Source organism: Thunnus albacares, chromosome 1, assembly GCF_914725855.1.
Source record: "Thunnus albacares chromosome 1, fThuAlb1.1, whole genome shotgun sequence".
NCBI classification, from domain to species: domain Eukaryota; kingdom Metazoa; phylum Chordata; class Actinopteri; order Scombriformes; family Scombridae; genus Thunnus; species Thunnus albacares.
The window spans coordinates 38,739,951-38,764,709 of NC_058106.1; the positions used below are offsets into that span (position 1 = coordinate 38,739,951).

At 40.7% G+C, this 24,759-nt stretch overlaps 2 protein-coding genes across 2 annotated transcripts in view; one reads left to right on the forward strand and one right to left on the reverse strand.

Annotated features, from left to right (window-relative positions):
• Positions 1-24,759, reverse strand: part of LOC122986896 (NLR family CARD domain-containing protein 3-like) — a 1,497,050-nt gene that overhangs the window by 69,546 nt on the left and 1,402,745 nt on the right. The gene's annotated exons all lie outside the window — the stretch shown is intronic.
• LOC122986905 (ankyrin repeat and BTB/POZ domain-containing protein 2-like) lies at positions 567-24,699 on the forward strand. The gene is made up of 17 exons (XM_044358415.1): positions 567-1,463; positions 13,056-13,205; positions 14,484-14,691; positions 14,845-14,997; positions 15,090-15,255; positions 16,510-16,599; positions 17,297-17,398; positions 17,558-17,654; positions 17,886-18,021; positions 19,035-19,285; positions 19,861-20,039; positions 21,108-21,213; positions 21,310-21,412; positions 23,081-23,153; positions 23,259-23,327; positions 23,462-23,575; positions 24,446-24,699. Exons 1-17 carry the CDS (start codon positions 572-574, stop codon positions 24,689-24,691), a joined length of 3,135 nt encoding a protein of 1,044 aa, XP_044214350.1. The 5' UTR covers positions 567-571; the 3' UTR covers positions 24,692-24,699.

Below are 24,759 nucleotides of genomic sequence, written 5' to 3' on the forward strand. Positions count from 1 at the left end.
TTTTAACATCAAATTCCCTTTGTGTTTCCTCGGACAGTGTTTCCCTGTTGAGTTGCTGTGGAAGTATAGTAACAAAAAGAGGAACTTTGACACTAAAAGACTGTGGGTTTTGGCCCACATCACTTAAACTGTACGTGCATTATGAAGGGATCCTCTAATGGTCAGTATGAACAGCAAGAAAAACATGTTTCAATGTTCATTTGTGCTCCTGACTGTTGTTTTAAGACACACTTAAACAATTGTGAATCTGTCCTTTAACACACCTGCAGTTCTGATTGTAAACATGCTGTATTGTGGCCACAGGGTGGCGCTGTAGGACGGTAGTAAACTGTGTTGTTACTGGACTCTGGGTCTGATTGGTCCACTGTGCGTAAAGCACTTTTCATCCCCCTTCATATTTTGGTTAGTTTTGGCACAGCAGGACAGTCTCATGCAGCTGTCTGTCACTGGCAGCTTGACTGAGATTCAAACTGGGATTGAAGCTTTGATTTAATGGAAAGCTTTTGGTCTGTTCTCCACTGTGCGTAAAGTTATTTAAACCTAAAACACATTTAACACTCCCTCAGTCTTTATGATGTCAAGCAGTCTGTTGGTGAAAACCCTGGAGGACCTGAGCCTAGATCCGGGCTATGTGGCCGGGGACCCCTGCCCGTCCCTCAGCCTGTCCTCCTCCGGCAGGTCGAGGCAGTCTCACCCCCACACGAGCACCCCTCACCGGGGTCCCTGGTGGCAACACGCCGGCTCTCTGTACAGCAGAAACGGCAGCTGGGACACGGTGAGCTCGCTGCAGGAGGACGCGGCGGACATCCTGGCCAAGTGTCCCTGCCTGCCCGAGCTGGAGGAGTATCCCTGGACCGAGCAGGAGCTGCGGGGGGTTGTGCGTAAAGTCGCCGGCTCGGATGCGTCGTTCACCGGGGAGGCAGTGCACCGGCTGTCCGTTCTGCTCCGGAGGGCTTTGGTGCGGATCTCCAGAGAGGCGCAGCGGCTGAGTGAGCTTCACAGGCGGTGCACACGCCTGGAGGTCCAGAGCGCGGTGAGGCTGGTGCTGAGCTGGACTCTGGCCGAGAGGTGCATCTCCTCCGCGGTGAAGGCTGTGTCCCTGCACTGCATGAACTCCGGGGACACCGCGTGTCAGCGGGGCAAGTCCGCGCGCTGCGGGCTGACGCTCTCCGTGGGCCGCTTCTTCAGGTGGATGGTGGAGACGCGCGTGTCGGTGAGGGTGCACGAGTACGCCGCCCTGTGCATGGCAGCGTGCGTGGAGAGTTTGGCGGAGGAGGTGGCAGGACGGGCGCTGAAGGCGGCGAGGCTGACCGCGGAGGAGGAGGAGGAGGGGCGGCGGGGCGGCGGGGTCACCTGCGTCCCGGTGACGGTGGAGCTGCTGGACGGAGCCGTCAACAACGACGCGGAGCTGTGGGGGCTGCTGCAGGTCTACGAGCATCTGATGTGTGGAAAAAATGCAAATGGTGAGTTCAAGTATCACGACACAATTGAATTTTTTTGTCACAAAATCTCGTTTTGTTTATGATAAACCAGGTTTATAGATAACATACTTATGAGGGAAGACATGACATCAATTTGTTCCATTTTATAGATTAAAACATTTTTGATTGATCAAAAAAAGTGACAGATTAATAAATAATGAATATAATGATTAAATGCAGCTCTACATGTTTCTCATAATTTGTTAAATCCTATTGTAGGTGAAGAAATCTGAGAAATTTGCATGATTTTACATCTTGATCATTATATATATATATATATATATATATATATATATATATATATATATATATATATATATATATATATATATATAAAAGACGCGGTTTCACGTGTGAGAAACTTTATTGTGATTTCTCTGTTTTCATCTATGTGACGTGTCTCGTGTGAAAACGTAACACTGGCAGAGAGAGAGAGAGAGAGAGAGAGAGAGAGAGTCAGTTCACAGGGGAGAAATGACTGTCGTGTGAAATGTCACATGTTCATCAATGAAAACAATCATGGTCCATTACCCAAAGAACACGTGTGTTTTGAACTCACACGTATGTTTTTTTACGTGTGACTTGATGTCACACATGTTCACAGGACGAGCTGTTTGTTCTTTCTGCTCCTCTGTGTCTTCTGTCTCATCAGATAATAACTTGTGTTGGTGAGAAAGATGATACTACATATAGATTATTATAAAAACATTCCACCTGCTCCTGTTTTCCACCGACTTCTGTAACATTTCTTTCATCTGTCTGAAACATAAAACTATTTTTCCTCCATATTCTGATATAAAAACGTCTATATAACTGCACTGAATGGTAAAACTTTTTATGACTAAAAGGCGAAATGTCTAAAAGTCATTACTGAGTCTGCTTCCTACGTCTCTGTTAAAGCTGGGTGGTATTACAGAGCAGAGGAGTTAATGATGGCATCAAATTGCTGAAAGAAAAGTCTAGATAGTAATAAAAGATAAGAAGTCTAGCAGCACCATGTAGAGGCTGATGGGAGGGGGGGGACCCATCAGACAGGAAACAGGCGTTTTGGGGAATCACAGACACGGAAGTGGAAGATCCTCTCTGATAAACATCTGGAGTCAAATGTTCACTGAGATTTACTGCATGTGTGTTGTGGTGAGTTTCAGCTGAGTCATGGTTCACATTAGAGCTGTGAGGATTAAAGGATTAGTTGATCTACAGACAATTCAATTCAATGTTTAAGTTATTTTTCAAGCCAAAAAAGTCAAACATTTGCTGGTACCAGCGTGAGAATTTGGTGCTTTTCTTGGTCTGACATGACTGTAAATGGAATATTTTGGTTTATCAGACAAAAAGAAAACATCGGATGACATCAACTCGTGCTGCAGGACGTTGTGATTGACAGTTTTCTGATGTTTAATAGATAAAATAATCAACAGATCAATCTATACATATACATGAACACATCCTCCTCTTAAACGAGTATCTTCACCTTTAATTAAATATCAGACTCCATCAGTTGGGGTTCGGTTTGTTTCTGACCAGACTACATAAAAACTGACCCGGAACCGATCAAACATTTGATTTTGTTCTCACATTTATCTGCTAACTTTTAAAAAAAACGTCATTACGTTTGTTTCATGAGTGAAGAGTTTTAAACTACGTCCACTGTAAAGAATGAACCCTGATTTTAACCCTGAATTGCTCCAACTTGACTAATTTTAGAAGGGTTCAGTATTTCTGCCAGATCAGTTGTCAGTTCACCTGCAGTTCAGGGTCACAGCATCTGATTAATCACCCGATTGATCGACCACCTGTCTGACGGTTGGAGTTCTGGCAGGTCAGAGATGTTTGTTGGCTGTCTGCAGTTTGAACGGTTTCCACTGTCAGATTTCCAACATGGCTGCAGTCAAAAGCTCTTGTTTTAATATTACTGAGGTAAATTTGACATGTTGTGACATAAAATGATAATCTATCAGAGACCGCTCAGGTTGTTGCATCTTCCAAACATCTGCGGCTCCATATTTCACTTTTTTTTCTTCTTTCTGTCTTTTCATAACAGAATTACACAAAAGAAATTTCTGCCTTTCTCTCTTTTTGTCTTGTTTGAATAAACTTTATTGGAATTGTCACTGGAGAAACCTGGAGAAGATGATTTGTAGTTTCAACCTCAACCTTTATCAAAAAATTGCAGCTGAAAAATTGCAATTAGATCCGATTATCAAAATAGTTGGCGATTAATTTTCTGTCGATCAACTAATTAATGAATCTACTAATCATTGCAGCTGTAATGTAAACAGACATTAATACATGTGATTAAGAAGCTGTTTCTTGTTGAGTGAATATTTGAACCCTTGAAGGCACCATGTTTCTCTGCCTCCTGCCCCACTGCATGCTGGGATATAGGTTTTTCAACTCCCATGAGAACGAACAGGAAGAAGCGGGGTAAAGTAAATGAGCGAGTGTTGTTAGCCTCTGACCCGCACACACAGGACACAAAGGAGCTCTCTTTCCCGCCTCAGGCTGCGGGCCACGAGGTTCACGGCCCCGAGTGCCGTCTGCTCGGCTTAAACAAACAGCCGCTGTCACCATCACGCCAACAAAACACTCACACTCTGTTACCTCGCTCACTTCTTTTTTTTTTTTTAATAAGGACATTGTTCAAGGACGAAATTGTTCTGCCTGATCTGATGATAAAAATAAACCCCAGCAGTGAAACGTGAGAAAATGCCTCCAGTCCACTCTGAGGATCCAGAAACTCAGCTTGTAATGTCATTATCCTCCTAAAGATCTCTGCAGCGAGCAGATTTATACTGTTACTGAGTCCAGACATGTCTACAGAGATCAGATTAAATCATTCACTTTCCCTTCATTCACTCTTTATTTTTCCTGCTTTTTAAACCTGCAGTGCGGAACTTTTACATATAAATGAACGACCGTTACATCCGAGCGTTTGCCAAACACGTTCACGCTAATACCGATGAAGTCTATCAGCGCCAGATGAATCTCTCTGTATTTCACAGTGTACGGAGTTTTTTTTTTTTTTTCAATCTCATGTCGGGTGTGATATTCCCGCGCTGGCCGTTTGGCCGTTAATCGTGCGTCTCCTTTAGACTTTCCAAACGTTGAAGGTCTCTGAATGGATCGAATTCTGATAGTGAAACGAGTCATTTCACAAAGGTTGTGCGAGGCTCAAAACAATTTATCCACCGTTTTACAGCCGCAACAGTAGGTTACGGCCGGTATGTTACTGGCCATCGAGCGTAGTGGGATAAATCCTGGTGGACCATCAAAAAATACATTTTTTGGGCCGGTGGACCACATAAAAACATATCCGTCTTTACTGGCCCTGATTCTGCTGCATGTCAGACAATCACAGCCGAGACTTTTACTCTCTCTGTCAGGAAATAAAAGTCCTGAACTCTAGTTTTAAACTCTGTAGACAAACAGTTTAATCAGTTTCTGCTCAAATTAGCTTCTGTTCCTTCACACTTCCACATGTTCGCTGTATTGGAGTAAATGTGGAGCTTCTGATCTTTTTTTTCTAAACAACCAATAATGGTTTTGTGTATAAAATGTCAAAAAAATGTTGAGTCCGAGGTGTCGTCTTCAAATTATTTCTTTTTTTTCTGACTTAAAAGGTTTCACATTTACAGTCACATGAAATAGAAAACTCATCACACATCCTCTCATCTATAAATAAAGAATGTTTCGCATTTTCACCTGATAATTGACTTCAACAATGAATCAATTATCAGAATCGCTGCTGATTTAATTTTCTTTAGATTGAGATTAATCAAGACCTCTGAATCACCGCCCACATCTGACTCATTCAAGTTCAACAAACTGTCGACCAAACAGAGCACATCCACTGAGTTTTATTTTTTCATACCAGCGTGTTTCCAGGTGTTTCATATGAAAAAAAGTAGCATTAAGTCTTTTATGTCTCCAGAGAAAACTGTGAAATCTCACTCGAGTCAGCAGTCGTGATGTAGCCAAAAGACAATATCTCTGTTCTGCTGCATCAACTTTTATCCTTTAAAAAAAAAAAAAAAACATCCTCTGTGAGTCCAACGATGTTAAACGGGTGGAGGACTCTTCTAAGAACTGGGACGTCATCTTCTTACATAGCTAGCTAGTAACACATCTACATGCATGAAAAATAGCTACGTTAGTTAGTCCAATTACAGAAATCTATATAATATATACAGATACAGGACTGTGCAAAAGTTTTAGATACTAAAAGTAAAGTGAGGATGCTTCATAATGCCATTAATAGTTTTTATTTATCAGTTAACTTCATACAAAGTTCAGTCAACAGCAGAAAGTGAATCATTATTTTCTGTGAGCTTTTCCTTTAAAACAGCAGCAGTTCTCCTCAGTGTTTCAGGTATTTTGCAGGTCGGTTGTTCCTGCGTTGTGGAGAAGTTGCTGCAGTTTTTCTGTCTCTTCATGTTTAATCCCAGACTGACTCCATGATGTTGAGATCAGGACTCTGTGGGGGCCCAAACCATCTGTTGCAGGACTCCTTGATCTTCTTGTTGCTGAAGATAATTCTTTATGACTCCAGCTGGATGTTTGAGCTCATTGTCCTGCTGCAGAATACATTTGGGACGATAGACTTAAAAAAAAAAAAAAAAGCATAAAACCTTTGCACAGTGCTCTATGTACATATCTTAGATTATCATGAAAAGTTAACCAGTGGAACCAGAACCACAGCTTCTTATACTTTGTTCCGTCAACAAAATTAAAAAATGACAGATACAACAAAATAACATCTTCTGTTAAACAGAAATCATGAATATGATGTCAGGCTTAATGAAGGGAACACACACACACACACACACACACACACACACACACACACACACACACACACACACCAAGTCCAATCTGTAAATGTGACCAAAACCCACAAAGACAGAGCCCGAAGAAACATGACTCAGAAACAAAGAACAGATTTGAGAAATCTGGCGCGTAGTGAGAGTTCAGCACTTTCACTTACATGGTAGTAAATCACAGGAATCATAGAGTCATGTCAAACACGCAGACAGAATTGGCGGGAAGACTTTGTTTTGGTAGTGTAATCTGGTTAAAACCTGCGGGCTGCGTGTCTGGAGCCAGTGTGGATGGACGCTGTTGGCTCAGGCTCTGCACACAGTTGACACAAGGCTTTACAGAGTCCCAACACACAGAGCCAAGAGTCAGCAGTGATGAGGTGTCGTTAACAGCCCGGCCTGATTACGTCTCATTAAAACATCCAAACAGTTCTCTCCTGAGAGAGAGACTGTGGTCCCCACGCCGACACCGAGACGTTAATCAAAGAGGCGTTTAAAGTCATCAACCTCTGATTCATCATTAAGCTGTGATTGTTTCATCATCAAACCCTCTTGTTGGCTTCACTTTCTCTCTTAAAAAACACAAAAAGGAATCTAAGAGCGGCTCGTGTTACCATGAGAAAACACTGCGGCCAACCCCTGGAACCACTTCTTCCTTCTGTTTTATAGTTTTGCATTAAGGCCAGATGGAGATAACATTATACGACGTTTGGTAGCACAGTGAGTGTTGGGTTACTCCCCCCCTCCTCACCCCCCTCACCCCCCCGCTCTCTCTACTCTCCATCTCTGTAATGGGACACAATATCAGACACTTTCTCCAGCTGTCTGTCTGCACTTCCTCTTCATCCCGAGCTGACAAAACTAACCACCACCACAGATATTTGTTGTGGTTTTTCTGAAAAAGTTAACTTTCCATTAAACTCCAGCTCCTGTCAGAATTTACAGCACGGATCATAATTTGGTTTCATCCATATCCATAAAAATTCTCCACAATCAATCTTCTGATGTCTTTTTTTTTTTCAGCCTTTCAGCTGTAATCTCTGCTGTCCTGCAGTTATCACTGACGTGTCTGAAGTAGAGCTGCGACCATTAACCGATTAGTCAGTGACAATTATGATAATCAAATAATTGTTAAAGCATTTTTTTGTAAGCAAAAATGTTTAAAAAATTGACTGATTCCAGCTTATTAAACTTCTGGTTTTCATTCTTCTGTGATAATAAATTGCGACTGTTAGTCGAACAAAACAAGACATTTTTTAAAAAAGTAACCATGTGCTCTGAGAACTTTTCACATTCTACGAATAATCGGTTAATCGTTATTCATAATAATGAAAATAATCGTTAGTTGCAGCAGTCTGAAGTAACACGACCCTTCGACTCGCCCGTCGTCTTTGTATTTCTGTCGAGTTGTGACGTTTAACCCACGATGGTGCAGAATTATGGGAAATGCTGTTTGTTAAAGGCTGTGAATAAACCATAGACTGTATAAAAATATGGACGTAGTTACCATGACGTCACCCGTTGGTTTCTGAAGAGCGCTCCGGCCGTCGCCATCTTGGCAGTGTGTGACGCTGCCTAACTCCCAGCCAATCAAAAATGGGCAAAGAGGCGGGGCCGAATGGCTGAAACAAGCCACCTAGCGGCTGGCGGACCTGTCACTCAAAGCAGTCATGTCCTTCATTATACAGAACTTTACAGCTTAATAAAATTCACCCCCCATACAGTTGTCATGAAAGAGGAAATTAGCTACAGAGACCAAAACCGTTGTTTGTACCAGGCTGTAAACATGTTTATTTCTGCTGTAAAGTTGGACATTTTAACATGGAGGTCTATGGGGATTGACTCGCTTTTGGAGCCTCAAGTGGTCGTTCAAGGAACTGCAGTGTTTGGCTTCATTTTACAGCCCTGCAGGTTGCTGATTGGAATAAACAGAAATATGGAATAAAGATGATATTAGATCCGATATTAGATATCTAAACATGTGAAGTGAACAACATGTCAGACTGTTTAGAAAGTCTCTGTTATTTACATTATTACAGATATCAGTTGGATTTAATGAGGTTTTCTTACTTCTGGAACAGAATCTGGAAGTTCTGGTTTCAGGTCGGCTCTCTGTAGCCTGAGTGAGTTAACACAACATACAAGATTCTTAAAAACACAGAGTGTCAGTGATTTATGACCAGCTGGTCAAATCTAGTCCAAATTCTTTGTTTTATAAATAGACTTTTGGAGTTTTTCTGCAACGTTCTGCTTCATGTATCAGTGATAATTCTGCTGTTGTGCATCTCATACAGAAAAACTGAGCTTCACAGGGCAGTTTGGTCCAGAGCTGCAATGATCAGTCAATTAATTGTTTAGTCAGAAAATCAATTGGCAACTATTTTGATAATCAATTTCTGTCATTTTTTCAAGCAAAAAGGCCAAATATTCTGTGGCTTCAGCTTCTCAAATGTGACAGTTTTTCTTTATCAGATGTGACAGTAAATCTTTAGTTTTGGACAAAACAGACTCAGATTTAATTAAATAAATGATTAATTGAGAAAATAGTCGTCAGATTAATCGATGGATGAAAATAATCGTTAGTTGCAGCTCTAGTACTGGACTCTATTTATTCTATTGGACTCAACTTAGACTCAACTGAGGTGATCCTGACCTCCAACACACACACACACACACACACACACACACACACACACGTCTTCACCCCTTCTGTGGTTCTGTTGTCCCAACCGAACACTCGCAGCATTATATACCAGCAGCAGAAAAGAACTGTTGTTTTCAGGCCCGGTGACTGTGGCTCTGTTTTCATTTGGGAACGCACAAGCTTACCGGCACACGCACACACACACACACACACACACACACACACACACACACACGCACACACACACACGCACACACACACACACACACACACACACACACACAGAGTACACACACCTCTATGAGGATGCTGTTGCAACTTGGGGGTTGTAAAGCGTTCTGTTTTGATTCGGGCCACAAGCGCACACAAGGAGAGAGTCGCAGGAAATGACTTAATCACTCATGATTCTGGATGTAAGCAGGGCAGTGTTACACAGGAGCTGAGGTGTGTGTGTGTGTGTATGGGGGGGGTAGGAGGGGGGGGTTAGTACAACACAGGTAGGGATTAGAAAACAGAGGTTTGTGCTTTGTCCTCTACAGACTGGTCTCCTGTTGTGTTCTCATGAATAGATGCTTGTTCGCTCTCTGCTGTCTGTAAACACAGCAGCAGTATAATCAGCACTAATTATCTGCCACCACACTCTACTTCTCACCGAACCAATGATTCCTTTCTTAAAGCCGAGGTGTGTTTCTCAGGTCAGAGCGATGAATCTGTTAGAGACGATAATCAGACTTTTGTTAAACATCAGTCAGTCGGTCCGCTCTGCCTCCACTTCATCACTGAGATCAGTGTTTCTATATGAGAGAGACACAAACTGTTGCCTCCAGACTTTACTGTATGACGTACAGTAACTTTTCCTGCTCTGATCTACATTTTAGCCAAATTTCCATCTAGATGTAGCATGAGAAAGACAACTGAACAGTTGGTTATCATTTGATGTATTTCTTGTATATATCAGACATGTTTCAGATGGTGTTTGAGTTCAGTTTAGTGTCAGTTTATGTGTGCTGTGTCTATTCTAAACGTAGTTCTTTGCTGTGTAAGATGAGGCAGTTGTGTGTTTAACAGTTAAGTTTATTCTGTTGTACTTTTACCTGAGCCAGTGATAAGATAAACTATAGTTATGTAGATGTTTAGTGTGTGTTGTCATTAATTTAATATAGTAGTGATGTAGTACAGTAGTATTTAAGGGACTGCTTCACTTTTCAGACAAAGAAAAGTATCTTTGTCTCCAGAACTATGATGCTGTATTGTTTGATTACATTATTTCATAACCTAACAATGATCTCTTTGTGTGTTTATTGAGTGATTTCTCATTACACAGCACAAATTTTAATGGAAATTCCAGTAAATCATCAAAATAAAATGCAAATGACACAACTGTTATGTGACGAAGAATCAGGCTCATCAGGATGAAACCACCGCAGAAGAAGAAGACAGTTTCATGTATCCATGTGAGGAAGGTTACAGCCTCCTCATCGCTTCACACAGATCGTTTAAGTCACACTCTTTCATGTATGTTCATGATTTATTCACTCGCTCTGTTTACGCTGCACTTTCTCATCGTTCGATTTTATTGATTTGCGATATTTCGACATTTCCACTGAGGGTTTTTTTTTTTTTTTTTGTACTCAAATCAAAAAAATCTGCACATAAACAGACAGATGGAAACGTACTCAGTGACTCAGCTCTGTGGCTCGCATTCTCTACAACAAAGGAAGTATTTTGTTCTACAGTCTCATGCATGTTAGAAATGAAACCGCTGCCAGAGTTGAAGCTCGTTTTATTCAGTGTTTTAATGTTTACGAGGAAAATCAAAATTTGCCGGTTGCAGCTTCTCAAACGATGATTTTAAGCTTCATCGTGCTTCATACGTGATGGTAAAGTGAATATATTTGGGTGTCTGGAGTAGAGCGGCTGCAGCTGGGTGTGTGTGTGTGTGTGGGCTGCGGGAGGATTCGGTGTTTTTTTGCCGATCGTCCTCACTGAAGCTGTTTTCATTGTGTGGAAGATCAGGAGTCAGCAAATACCCGATCCAAGCGGGACACAATGGACGAGGGGAGCTCATCCAAAATCTGGTCCTGTGGTTTTTGGAGGGCGTGCTTCATTCACATCACTATTCACTAAACCGTTTTTATTACTTTTATTACAGCTTTTAAATCTATTTTATTATGTTTTCATTGTTTTTATTTGCTCGTGTGCTTTGATATCAATAGTTTTTTGGGGGGTTTTTTGTCTTTTTTTTGTTGTTTTTACAGTCTACACTTGTTCTGTCTTATTATCAGCTTGTCAGTTATCTCTGAAGCACTTTGAACTGCACTGACCTGTGTGAAAGGTGCTGTACAAATAAAAGTTTGATTGATCACACACACACACACACACACACACACACACAGTGATCTCTGTAGTTGATCATGTGTATAATGTTTCTTTTAGAGGAGGATCTACTGCTGTCGAACATGATGAAGATTTGTTTTTACATCTTTTTAGTTGTTAATCTGAAGGAAAACTCCACTGAGGGCAGCAGCTGTTGTCAACATCCACAAAAACTTCAAATTTCAAACCAGATTTGCAGCATAAATAAATTCACCAGAGCCAAAATACAGAGAAATACACATCTTCAGTTTGTCGCTAGTACAACACTTTTATTCAAAGTGATGTACGTCTGAGAGCTGATACAACACAAGCAGGGATCCAGTCAGGAGAGAACAGTTAGCTCTCTGTGGTAAATAAAAGGTGTTTTCAGCCATATTTTGGCAAAACTATGAGTGTTTGAAACATAGCAAACTAAACATACAGATGAGAAGTGATTTTATGCAACATGAGGAGTTTAAACGGGTTTTTTTGTGCATAGATGGTAGTGCAACAGCGCGGTTATGTGGTTTTAACCTCTGGGTCGCCCCGGTTTTGAGAAGATTTTATGGATGTTTTTTTTTATGAAACTGAAGGGACAGTGGTTCTCTGTCTGAATCCATTTGAACTGCTGTATGTGTAGATACTACAGACTGTAGAGTCCCAGTGACTGTAACCACTGTCACATGACAACCTGGACGACTACCGAACCACATGTGACCTCAACGACCCCAAAGCTGTAAACAACCCTACATGGAAATGTTCATGTCTCTTTCTGTTAACAGCTTACAGTCATCGTATGTTTCATCACATGTATACAGTATATTCCATAATCACAGCATCTAATATGTTTATCATTCATTTCTTTATTTATACTCCTTCTTTCTCTCCTGTTGTAGTTCTTCCTGTCATTTGTTTTATCTTCTATCATTCAATTCAAACTTTATTAAGGACACAGCTCATGGGGGGGGGTCCATAGAATAATAAAATACAATATATACCAAAGATACATAAGTACACATATCACAATATCTATTTAAGAAGTACACAGTTGTTTATCATGTCATTGTGTATAATTACTTTTGTCCCGAGCCTCATCTTAAATGTTTCATTGTACAGATGACGTGTTATTCTGCACAAATGAGTTAACTTTCAACTACAGGAGAGGAGATGGTGTGATGATTATGTTTGATATGTTCTCTGTATTTATTTTAACAAGGACTGCAGCTACTCTAGCAGCTCTGTGAGGCTGTACTGAGGAGCTTAAATGCTTTGAGCTAAATGCTAATGTCAGCATGCTAACAAGCTGAATGATGCTGGTACGTTGATGTTAAGCACGTCGTTAACAATGTTCACCATCTTAGTCTGCAGTGTTAACATGCTAACATTTGCTAACTGGCACCGAACACAAAGCGCAGCTGAAAGCACAGCTGCACAAATTGAAATTGCGACCAGATGACGGATGATGCTACATAAAAGAGGATCAAAGTTATTGCAATTCCTCCTGAGGGAAACATGAATGTATGTACAGAACTTCATGGTAATCCATCAAATAGTTGTTGAGATAATTCAGTTTGGACCAAAGACCGATGTTCTCATCCCAAGAGTCACGATGCTAGAAAGGCTAAAAACACAAATCATAGCAGCTCGGAAACACTGAAAAGCAGCTGTAAAATTTAACATTAATACCTGTGTGTGTGTGTGTGTGTGTGTGTGTGTGTGTGCGTGTGTGTGTGTGTGTGTGTGTTTTGTGTTTAGGTGAGCTGTCGCTGCCGGCCCATGTCAGCCCGTACACAAAGGTTCCCGAGGATGCAGTGGAGAGCAGGGAGGACGCCTACATCCAGCTGGAGCTGCGAACGCTGGAACAGTCACTGCTCGCCACCTGTGTGGGCAGCATCGCAGAGCTCAGTAAGTGTGTGTGTGTGTGTGTGTGTGTGTGTGTGTGTGTGTGTGTGTGTGTGTCACTCCCGTCACAGTCAGCTCCTGTGTTTTGTGTGTGTTTGTTTAAACTGTGACCGGCGTCGGGCTCCTGGGACACATCGTTAGTCGCTGCCAGCTCCCCCGTCGTTACATAACAACCTGCAGCTTGTATCCAGAAAACAAGGGCACCTTCACACCCTGCAGGCCACCGTACCTCATTATCTGAACACTCGTTACACAAGGCAAATAAAAGATCTCTGTGCCGTCGCTGTTCATGGTGGTTTATGGACATGCGGGTGAACACAAAGCACTTTTTCACACCATATTCTGTGTATTTTAAAATATGTAAAGTTATGTCATATTTTTTACATTTCTCCCTCGTGTTTACATTATTGCTGTTGACTGAGAATCACTAAACTGTTATTTGTTCTGTTTTCTTTGCTGTACAACAAATTAGAGGTGTGCCTGAATACAAATACATTATTCGGCAAAGCACAAATAGTGAGTTTTAATACGTATATTTGTTTCATACAAATATTTTAAAAATTATTTGTTTTTGGGCAGAAAAAAAACCAAACATGTCAGATACCAGTTTGCGAGTCGGTTACATCGTTATCTCAGTCTAGACGTCTATCAGGGGTCCCAACGGTCTCTCCATAACCTGTTGTTCCTCTTCTCCTTTCCACAAAGTTAGGTTGTAAAAAAAAATAGGCAATAAATGAAAAGTGCAAAGCAAGAATCACCTTTGAGGTTCTTCTACATGTTACACGCTGTGCTGCCTCTGTGTTATGGGTGTTTAAATAGGTAGAGGTCTGTCTGCAATGAGCTGATGAGTAAAGTTTTAGTTCAGTAGTCAGCGCAGTCGTCTATGATCTGGGAGACTCCAGTTCAAGACCTGGTGTGGGGACCTCCTTCATAAGGTAGTTTATTCATGAACACTTATTGTAACACTTTAATTTTCTAAAATTAAAAGTGTAATAAAAACAAAAACAGGATTTTTAAGCCTGTTTCCACTTTTATTCGAATACAAATAATTTTGCTGCCTCAACAAATACAGATACAAATACTGGACTCTCTGCACATCCCTAATACAAATACATAGCTGCTGTTTTCTTTTTGAAAATGGTTTTAAAAATAATTGATCTATGTCTAATATATAATATACAAGTTTATCACTTTATCCTGAATCTGTATCTGTATTTGGTCGTCAGTGTCGGTGAGTCAGCTGTGAAATTAATCTTTGGGTTTGTGTCTGTTGGGCTGCAGGTGATCTGGTGTCTCGAGCGATGCATCACATGCAGCGTCTGTGCAGCTCGAGCCCCTTCGTCAGCCCCGCTCGTTCAGCCAATCAGCTGTCGGTATCCTGGGCCCCGGACGCCCTCCGCACGCTCTACTACTTCCTGTCCAGCCAGCAGATGGAGTCGCTGGAAAATCCCAATCTGGAACCTCCGACCGTGACGCTGAGCAGAGAGAGGTGTGTGTTAATCTGCAGGGTTAATAAACAATAAATTACTGCAATAATTAGGACTAATATCTAATCTAATCTCCACCTTGAGTTTGCATTTTGCTCTTTGAGGAAGTTTTTATACATTTAATAATAAGAAATAAACTCGTGACCTTCCTCCAGGCCGTTCCTGCTCCTCCCTCCTCTCATGGAATGGATCCGGGTCGCCGTGGTGCACGCCGAACATCGCTGCAGCCTATTGGTGGACAGCGATGATGTCAGACAGACGGCCAGGCAGCTCCTCCCAGGACTGGACTGCGAGCCTCGTCAGCTGAAGTAAGACGCCTGTGATGACTGGCAGCTGATATTTATTCAGTGAGACGATACCAGAACCAGCTGAACCAGTAAACGTCTGTGGTTCCCTGCAGGTCCGAGTGTTGTTTCCAGTCCTTTAAGTGTCTGGATGCAGAAGCTGCTTCAGCCAAGTTCCAGCTGGATCTGGGCTTCAGGATGCTCTCGTGCGGCCGAGCAGACCTGGTCCTTCAGGCCACACTGCTGCTGGGAGCCGACGGGGTCGACACCATGGACGACCAGGTGAGGAGGGTCAACGTTCACCAGCGTTTGTGTCACTCAGAAGCAGATTAATCCAGATTATATATGATGGTTATGACAGTTGTGATTAGTAATAGTACAGATTATATCTTGGTTTCTTTATTTATTTTTACAGTTGATCTACAATCAAACATTATACTCCACATAATTCTGACTTAAAAACATATTGAATTATGTTCTTTTACTCTCTCAAAGAATCGTTTTAAACTGGATGATAAATTGTGTACAATTCATCTTGTGACTGTTAAGAAATGTGAATGCAATTTTTTCTCCACACACCTAGTTATCCCTGGACTAAATTAGATTGAGACACAAGGTGCAAAAAAAAAAAGACTAACCACAATCAAACAACAAACAAATGACAAGGAACAAAATATAACTGTTCATTTCTGCTTTGCCTCCTTTCTTTGTATTTTTTTTCCTTCTTATTTCCAGTATGAGACTTTCTTTTGAAGTATCTACAATCAGCAAGTAATGGAGGAAACACAGCCTTATGTTTAACATGGGAAAAAAAAACCTTACTGGAATAAGATTCTTCTTTTTACATCAGGCAAACCTCTAAATCAGTTTCTGAAGAGGGTTTTAACCTCTCAATGTGTGACTCTGCAGGTGTATGCAGGCTGTTGAATAGCTCAAAAATGAGCTATAATGAGTGTTTTCCATCATTCTTTGACCAGTATGACTGTGAAAAAGGTCTTTAAAAAGTCAATTTGGTGAACTTTACTGAAAATATTAATGGTCCCCACAGCAGGAAAATGTTTTAGAAACCTTCTTCTAGCGACACAATGAAGTCTTTAAGGCCATTTAGACAATCTAATGTCCAGATTACCATGAAATTTACTGAGAATGAACCCTTTTGGTATTTTGTATTTTTGACCACATGAGCTTTCATCTATTTTTATTGTTTTATTCATTGCATTGTTATTTTGTAGATGCTGTGATCTGTGATACATGTTTGTATTCTGGTTTAGTTTTATTTTGTTATTATTATGTGGATTTGTTTTATTAATTTTTATGTTTTTATATTGTATATTTTTGTATGAAAATGCTGTTTTCTGCTACTCTTGGCTTGAAGGTGAAAAAACAAGAAATATTAGGTTAAAAAAATGGTAAAAGTATAATAAATATACTCTAAGACAGCAGTTATCCCCTGAGAACTAGACGCATACTGTAGATTTCCAGCATTTAAAGGACAAAACCTCTAAAATAAAAGCGTGTGTGTGTTTGTTCCTGCAGGGAATGACTCCTCTGATGTACGCCTCTGCAGCAGGAGATGAAGCACTGGTGCAGATGCTCATAGAAGCCGGAGCTCACCTGGACCTGCAGGTAAAAACACAGCTCAGGGTTTCTGCAGAGTTCATCAATGTGCACAACATTTTAGACTTTTTAAGACCTTTTAACACAACATAGGTTACAACTGAATACATGATTCACTATCATACCGACCAAAGTATGAAAGTATGATGGAAAACTAGAATTATTTATCATATATATATCACATTTTTCAGTGCTTCCCAGCTGTATGTAAATATAGTTCTTGATGATATAAATTAATTAAATTAATGCAACCTGGACCAGGATAAGTGGCTTAAATTCAAAATTTACGGACACATTAACTGATACATGTCCACAGTGAGTAGATGAGCTTCCTGTAGTGACTGTTTGCTGCAGATCTGATGGTTCTGACTGAAAGTCCAAAGGATTAAACAGCTTCCTGCAGCACAATCCACTCTCACACCAGTCTGATGTCTCCTGACAGCCTGGATTTAGACACAAAACCATTTTATGACTGACTAACATCACTGCCTTTTTAATTCCTTATAAGGACTTCCTTGAGGAAACTGAATTCAGTGATTTTTAAAGACTTTTCCAGACCTGCAGATACCCTGACAGCTGCTGACTCAGCTCTATCTATCTGCATCACAGCTGCTTTTGTGAATGAAATGACTGAAGTCTGTTTGTCTGTGTTTGTGTGTGTGTGTGTGTGTGTGTGTGTGTGTGTGTGTGTGTGTGTGTTGCTCAGGTCCCGGGCTGCTCGGCCAGACACCCGTCTGTTCACCCCGGCAGTCGTCGCTGGGCGGCTCTGACGTTCGCCGTGCTGCACAGTCACCTCTCTGTGACTCAGGTTAGAGCTTCAGACTGAATCCATCACAGCATCAGGATGTGTTTCAGCGGGTTTATAGAAAGCAAAGACATGTTCAAGCTGAGTCTTTTGGAAGGAGAAATCAACAAGTGTGTTTTAGCTGTTTGAACAATCGTCTCTAACAGCGTCTCCTCCTGACAGCTGCTGCTGGAGGCCGGAGCAGACGTGGAGGGTGGAGCCCTGCTGGACGGTCAGGAGAGCTCCGCTGAGACGCCGCTACAGCTCGCTGCTGCTGCAGGTATCATTACAGTAAAGACCTCACGGTGTTTGTTTCACCAGACCGAGACCTTACATGGACCGAATGCTACTGATACTGTACAACAACATAAACTAATCAGAGAAGTCTAAAGTTTTCATGTCTTGTACATTTTCCAGAGTGAAATGCTTTAGCTTGTTGCTAATAACTTGCTAAATGGTTGCTCACATTTTCACACTGGTACAGTAACTATGATCCGTTTCTTCTTCTCAGGTTTCTACGAGATGGTGAGTTTACTGCTCACCTATGGAGCGGACCCTCTGCTCAGAGTGCATCATGGGAATTCTCTGACATCACCGCTGTATGAGGACATGAACTGCTTCAGCTACGCCGCAGCGCACGGACACAGGTGAGACGTTTATCCTGTAGTGTTTTTTATCCTGGTCTCTTCACGTGGTCACAGTGTCGCCTACAGAACGAGCCGTCGAACCTTTTTAAGATTCTTTAACTACTTTCAATTTTCACAACAGTTTTAGTTTGCAAAACCCTTAACGTAAAGAACCAGTCTCCTAATTTTACCCTCAAAATCTCACATAATGCACAATATGAAACCATCTGTGTCAAATGATGTAATATATCATGCAATAAGTTTATCAGATCAAAGCAACAGCTTATAAGTTTATTGCTGAAATCCTTGTTACATTTTAAAATGGTCAATATAAAATAAAGCTGTCAAATGAACTAATTCTCAGAAAAACACCTTTTAAATCAAGATGATAGAGATGTAGAGTAAGACTGACTTAAACTTATATTTTATTTATTGAATATGATATATTACTTCAATGATTAGTTGATCCATTGAGTAGTCGATGAACAGAACATTAATCTGCAACTATTTAGATAAATGAATAATGATAAGCTACAAATTTGCTGGTTGATCGACTAATTGATTAACCTGACACGTCAGATGGTTTGTTAAACAAAGAAGCATCTGAGAAATCATCCTTGGAAACTGTTTGGAAAAAGGCAGGAAGTTTCAAAAAAATACTTGGCAGCTGATTGGACGAACCATCTGTCTGTCAGCATCTATCACCGTCTCACATCGCCAAACAGCTGGATTCACAAGATCACAGGATCATGTGAGAATCCCCGCAGGACTCTGATTGGTCCGAACCACCGCTGGTTCAGACACAAGAGCATAACTTGAAGCCTGACGAGATGGATTTTCATGAGATCTTCTGATCTTGTGAATCCAGCTGCCTCCTACGGTAACTAATTCATCTCTAAGCAACAAGTCACACAACTGTAACCGACACTCAAACACGGCAACGTCTCTGCAGTAGTCAAAACAAATGAAATAGCTTTCTTTAAATTTCACAGCGGTGTAAAAGTGATCAGCAGCTGTATCGTCTTCTTCTGCAGGAATGTTTTGAGGAGGCTGCTGCTGCAACCTCAGCACAGGAAGGAAGACATCCTCTCTCTGGAGGAGATCCTGGCTGAAGGAGTAGAGGAGGAAGAGGAGAAGGAAGCCAGAAGTCACACCAGACTCGCTCCTGACTCCTCGAGCCCTGCTCCCAGGCTTTGTAAGGCCAGGATGAAAGCCCTGCAGCAGGCGGCGTACTACAGCGCTGAGCACGGCTACCTGGATGTAACCATGGAGCTCAGAGAGATGGGTGAGTCACATGATCACAAGCTGAGAAAGTCTGTGTCATGCCCTGATGCAGATAGCTTTCTGTACGTCATTGATTAGATTTATTTGTACAACCTTTGATTGATATTAAGTCTAAATAAATGATGTGTTAAATATGCACACCGCAGGGGATTGAAATTGATCTATAGAAGACACAGTAAAGATGAATTTTATGTGCAAGAATCATCAATTTTCTCTGAAATTAATAAAAACCAAGTCCTAAACTCTGATACTGGGAAGGTCCAACCTGCTGTTAAATGAATTGGATTCATAGAGTAAAAAAACACTATTTCATTACATGATTTCCAATTTATTTTAAGACTGCTTCATACTGAAAAAGTCACACAGAAAGTCAGTGTGCACGCTGTAACATGTCACCAGCTATCAGCTCAGTGTTTTCTCAACTTATAAAGCTGCTGTTTGACTTTGAAGAGCAGCTTTGTTCTGTATGTAACTGATCACCACTGATGCTGCAATTAGGCAAAATATGTGTCTCTGCTTTTGTCTTAAACTGCATAAATATTGAACTACGTGCTTCGTTCCACCTCTCTGCTCCAGGTGTTCCCTGGAGGCTCCACATCTGGCTGCAGTGTCTCCACAGAGCGCAGCAGCTGTCCAGAGATGAAGTCACCGTCTCCCTCCTCACAGAGTTCCCCTCCATCAGGACGGAGGACTACAGCCCTGAACTCCTCTCCACAGGCGTACCGCTCATGTTCAGCATGTTAGAAACCAGCAAGGTGCAGCTCAACACCTGTCTGTCTGTCTGTCTGTCTGTCTTTCTGTCTGTCTGACTGTCTGTCCGACTGACTGTCTGTCTGTCTGTCCGTAGACCAATGTTGTATCAGTTTCATATTGCAACTGTAGGTACTTGCTACTGTAGTGAACAGTTAAATTACAACATCTTTAAACAAGGATTATTTTATTTTTATTCAACTATCAGGTTTTTGATAGCATGCGTATGGCTAAAACTAATTGTTTTATCTGTACTGTACTGTAGATACCCATTTAACTTATATATATATATATATATATATAAATTACAATATTATTATTATTACTATAATATTGGCAGAAAAACTCATGAATATATTTGGCAAAACACATTGAGAAGCCTGGAAGCATAATGTGATTGATTGGAGCAAAATAAACCCTCCACAAAGCAGCAAAGACAAATCTGCGTTCATGATTCATGAAGGTGAAGTCAGACTCGACAGTAATAGCTCGGTAGTCTCAGAAGGAACGTTAAAGGTGCTATGCCAGCAGTCTTTGTGCTACGCTAGCTTTAGTAGCTAGCTTAGCCCAGCTTAGCTTAGCTGGCTATCTCTGGCTATGACTTTGGAAGTTTTGTTAAAAACATATTAATATATATAATGTAAATACATATAAATAAACTTGTCTTGCCTTGAACGTAAAATTGTTCTTCATAAGACAACAAATTTCCCGAAACCTCAAATTCCTTTCATCTTTACAGTAATGACCTTTAAATGTTACGGGAAATAAATAATGGCACAAACCTCCTGACATTGTGAGTTTGCTCACCGTGCTGCATTTAATGATCGAAAATGTAATCCAAAACAGCTTTATAGACAGATATATGTTGCCAAAGACGAGCTCAGTGTCAGCCTTTGCTTCATGTTTTTCACTGGTTCTGACACGTAGATGAAGGATTTGTAGTATTTTTATTGTCGGTTGTTTGTGTGTCCATGAGCCTTTTATGTGTCCAACCTTGTCTCTTCAGGGTTTAATTATCTGTCCCGTCATACCTCCAGAGTGTCTGAAGTTCACGCTGTGTTTTTCCTCTGCAGGACTACGTGATCACCAAGAGGCTGACGTCGGTGTTTTCTCACTGCTACGGCTGCTCTCCCGTTCCTCGCGTCCTTCCCATGGACGTCACTCTGTCCACACAGCTGGGTAACGCTTCACCGCTGTCGTCTGACCACCGGGTGTGATTTTTTACATTTTCTAAATTGAATACGTGGAGGATGACATGCTCGTCTCTGTCCTCAGATATTCAGTTCCTGAACAATCAGGAGATGTCCGACGTGACGTTCATGGTGGACGGTCGTCCGTTCTTCGCTCACCGGGTGTTGCTGATGTCGGCCTCTGAACGGTCTGATCTCTCTTCTCTGACTACATATCTATTTAAATCATGACTCATGCTGTTATTATTTATTAAGATATTAAATATCAGAGCTATAAATCTCTTACATATTGTTCTTTATCCTGATAATGTCAGAAATATCAAATACTTTCTACCTTTAATAGATTTTTAAACCTTCTTTTTTAATCAAACTTTATTTGTACAGTAGTTCTCATACAAAAATACACACTTACAGTCACATTTACAGTCTCTATACGATGATCCATTGAAGGTAAACCAGTGGTGACACAATGTTTTTATCAGTTTGCACTCAGTCCTTCACTGAAACTAATTTTAATGCTTGAAGAACAATGATATTATTGAAAATTAGGAACATTGAGTTTATTTTTTATCACACAGTAATATCATGTAACTTATTCTTGCAAACTTTTCCTTTCAAATGAATTTTAAAATGATATTTTGTAAACCAACAGAGGTATTTTTGTATTTCATCAGTGTGAAAATAAAAACTAATAAAAGTCAGATTCTGGCTACGACTGGATTAGATTAAATTAAGATTAATGTTCTCAAAGGCGTAACAGCTCTACAAATGTTTAAAAAAAACCCCCAATAAAAATCATAAACTTTACACTGCAGCTCTAAATCAAAGCCCCAACTTGTATAAAAAGATATTAATGTGATTTTACTCAATTCCTCTTTTTCTATTTTATTTTGTCTGCTTCTTTTATCTTATTTTTGCCATGTATTGTAAAATCAGATTAATTTATTATGATGCTCTGTAAAGTCTTACTCTGCTTGGCTTATAAAAAGTGCGAAAACAATGAAATGTATTTTTAGGAAGAAATGAAGACGAGGAAAAGTTTTTATATCTGTGTTTTATTAAAAATGGATCCTGTATGAAATAATCCCTCAAACTGAAGTCATCTTAAAGGTCTAATATACGACATTCAGCCCCAACAGATGTCAACAAACAGCTATTAGCTGTTAGATATAGATATAATATAGATATAGTGGAGTCATGGCAACCTGAGCAGAGAATGAAGTCATAGATTAGGGAGTGTGACTTCATTCTCTGCTCAGGTTGCCATGACTCCACTATATCTTTACTATATCTATATCTGTTCTTTGTTTTGTTTGGATGTTAATGGATGTTAGTGCACGTGAGTCCCTCCATGTCCGCCATGCATCTGTCTTCAACATCGCAGCTGAGTCTCAAATTACAGCTAAACTGTACATTAAAATACGTGTCTGAAACAGACGATACAGTAACAGGATCTTGATCCGAGTCTGATCAGCACTGCTTAGTTTGACAGTTTATTCTGAGTTTCGTGAGCTGTCGGTTCAGATGCTGCTTTCTTTCTTTTCTTTTTTTTTTCCAACTTTATCGAGTAAACGATGATTTCCACGTTTGTTTTGGTCTGTGATGCTGCTGCTCTAGTGCGACATCTAGTGGGGCTGAATGTTGCATATTGCACCTTTTTAAACTTTACTGTCACATCCATGTTTTTATTCAACCGACTGACACCTTTAAGTAGCAAATTAGTACATTTAAAATCAGTTTATAAATCATATACGTTATAAAGGGAGCTGAGGGAAATGTTAACTAGTATATTAAAGGAAAACCAGTATGACTCTTTAGTTTGTCGTGTTCTGATGTTCCGTCTTTCGTCCCGTCAGGTTTCGACAGATGCTCAGCGATTCCCCCGACAACATCGTTCACATCAGTCACATGACCTACAGCACGTTCCAGGTGAGACACACAGATTGATTGTCTGTTGTTTGGTATTGATTATTAGTTTTATTGGGGAGTTTATTATCAGGCAGCTGTTACTGAAGTGTGTGTGTTTCTCTACAGATGATGATGAAGTCTCTGTACTGCGGAGGAACGGAGGGACTGACTGTCTCACACTTTGAAGCCATGAAGGTGAAATCACTCACTTACTGTAGAGAGATTTTATTTATTATTATTTTATTATTGTAATTCATTTAGCAGATACATTATGTCATGTGTAACGGAGACTGTTTGTTGAACTGGGATTTAAATGTGTTTTTTTGCAGCTGCTGCCTGTAGCCAGTTTCTTCCAGCTCAGAGGTCTGCTGAGGTGCTGCGAGATGAAGCTGTCGCAAAGTCTGACTCTTGACAACGTCGTCAACATCTACCAGACCGCCAAGGTACAAAAACACCACAGCTTCTGTCTGCACTGAGAAAAAAACTCTACGAGACAGATGAGAGTTTTAGATGCAGCATTTTGATTTAGAAAATAAACCAAGAGTCACATGACTTTAAATCCAGTCTGACTCCAGTTACAGTTTAACATTAATATGAGACTTAGACTTTTAGATTCAATAGTGTTTGTATATATATATATGTATATGCTCAAGGCAAATGTGTCCGCTTTATTTGACATTTTTAAGTTTGGTTATGATTTATTTTAAGAGTGCTATGATTTCCTGAAAAGAAGCTGATATGCAACTGTAATAATAAATAATATTTCAAGAAAAGACTCATAATTCTACGAGGAAAAAGTTGTAATATCAGATGTAACCACTGATATCCTTGCAGTCGACCACTTCCCGCCATTTCCTCTCTTCCATAAAAGAGGGAATTTCTTCCAAGTCCATGTGGTTCTTTTCTCATAACAGACACTATTGTTTCAAAGTCCTGATGATTCATAATAATGTGGTGCTGATGTGCCAAAGGATGAAGTATTTTGTTATTTGTGAAACCTGTATAACTTTACAAGATGCTCCACATTCCTCATTTTAACGCAGGCGGCAGATTTATTTTATTCTCATGAAATTACACCTTTTTTTCTTGGAATATTATGACTTCATTCTTGAAATCTTTGGATTTTTTCCCTCTTGGTCATAGATTCCACCCGACAGTTGTGATATTATCCTCTCATGAGTCTATTTAAAAGTTTACAGTTCTCTTTGGTTAATAATGATGCATCTATTCATATCAGTTTCTGTTTTTACTGAGTCCTGTCTGACGTTTATCAGTCAATGTGCTGAAACGTTATGATGTGTTTGTGTTTGCAGCGTCACGGAGCAGCTGAACTCTGCAGGTTTTGTGAAGGATTCTTCCTGCAGAACATGGATCGGCTCCTGGACAGAGAGGACTTCCACCGCCTGCTGCTGGGAGGGGTCGGTCAGGAGCTGCTCTGCCCGGGGACGGGCACCCGATCCGGGCCTGGACAGGACCGGAAGCAGCCGGTCCTCCTGAGGGATCTGGAGGTCACACTGATACACAGACTTTACACCCTAAACTCAGCGTGTCGAGAGTAGAAACGCTGCAGCGCTGGACTGTGTGTGTTAAAAACAGATGTATGTGTGTTTGGGAATAGTAGCCATAT

Coding starts and splice junctions, on each gene's coding strand:
- LOC122986905 (XM_044358415.1), top strand. CDS start 572: ATGATGTCAAGCAGTCTGTTGGTGAAAACCCTGGAGGACCTGAGCCTA. Junction 17,399..17,557: donor GTCACCTCTCTGTGACTCAG/GTTAGAGCTTCA, acceptor TCCTCCTGACAG/CTGCTGCTGGAGGCCGGAGC. Junction 21,214..21,309: donor CACTCTGTCCACACAGCTGG/GTAACGCTTCAC, acceptor CTCTGTCCTCAG/ATATTCAGTTCCTGAACAAT.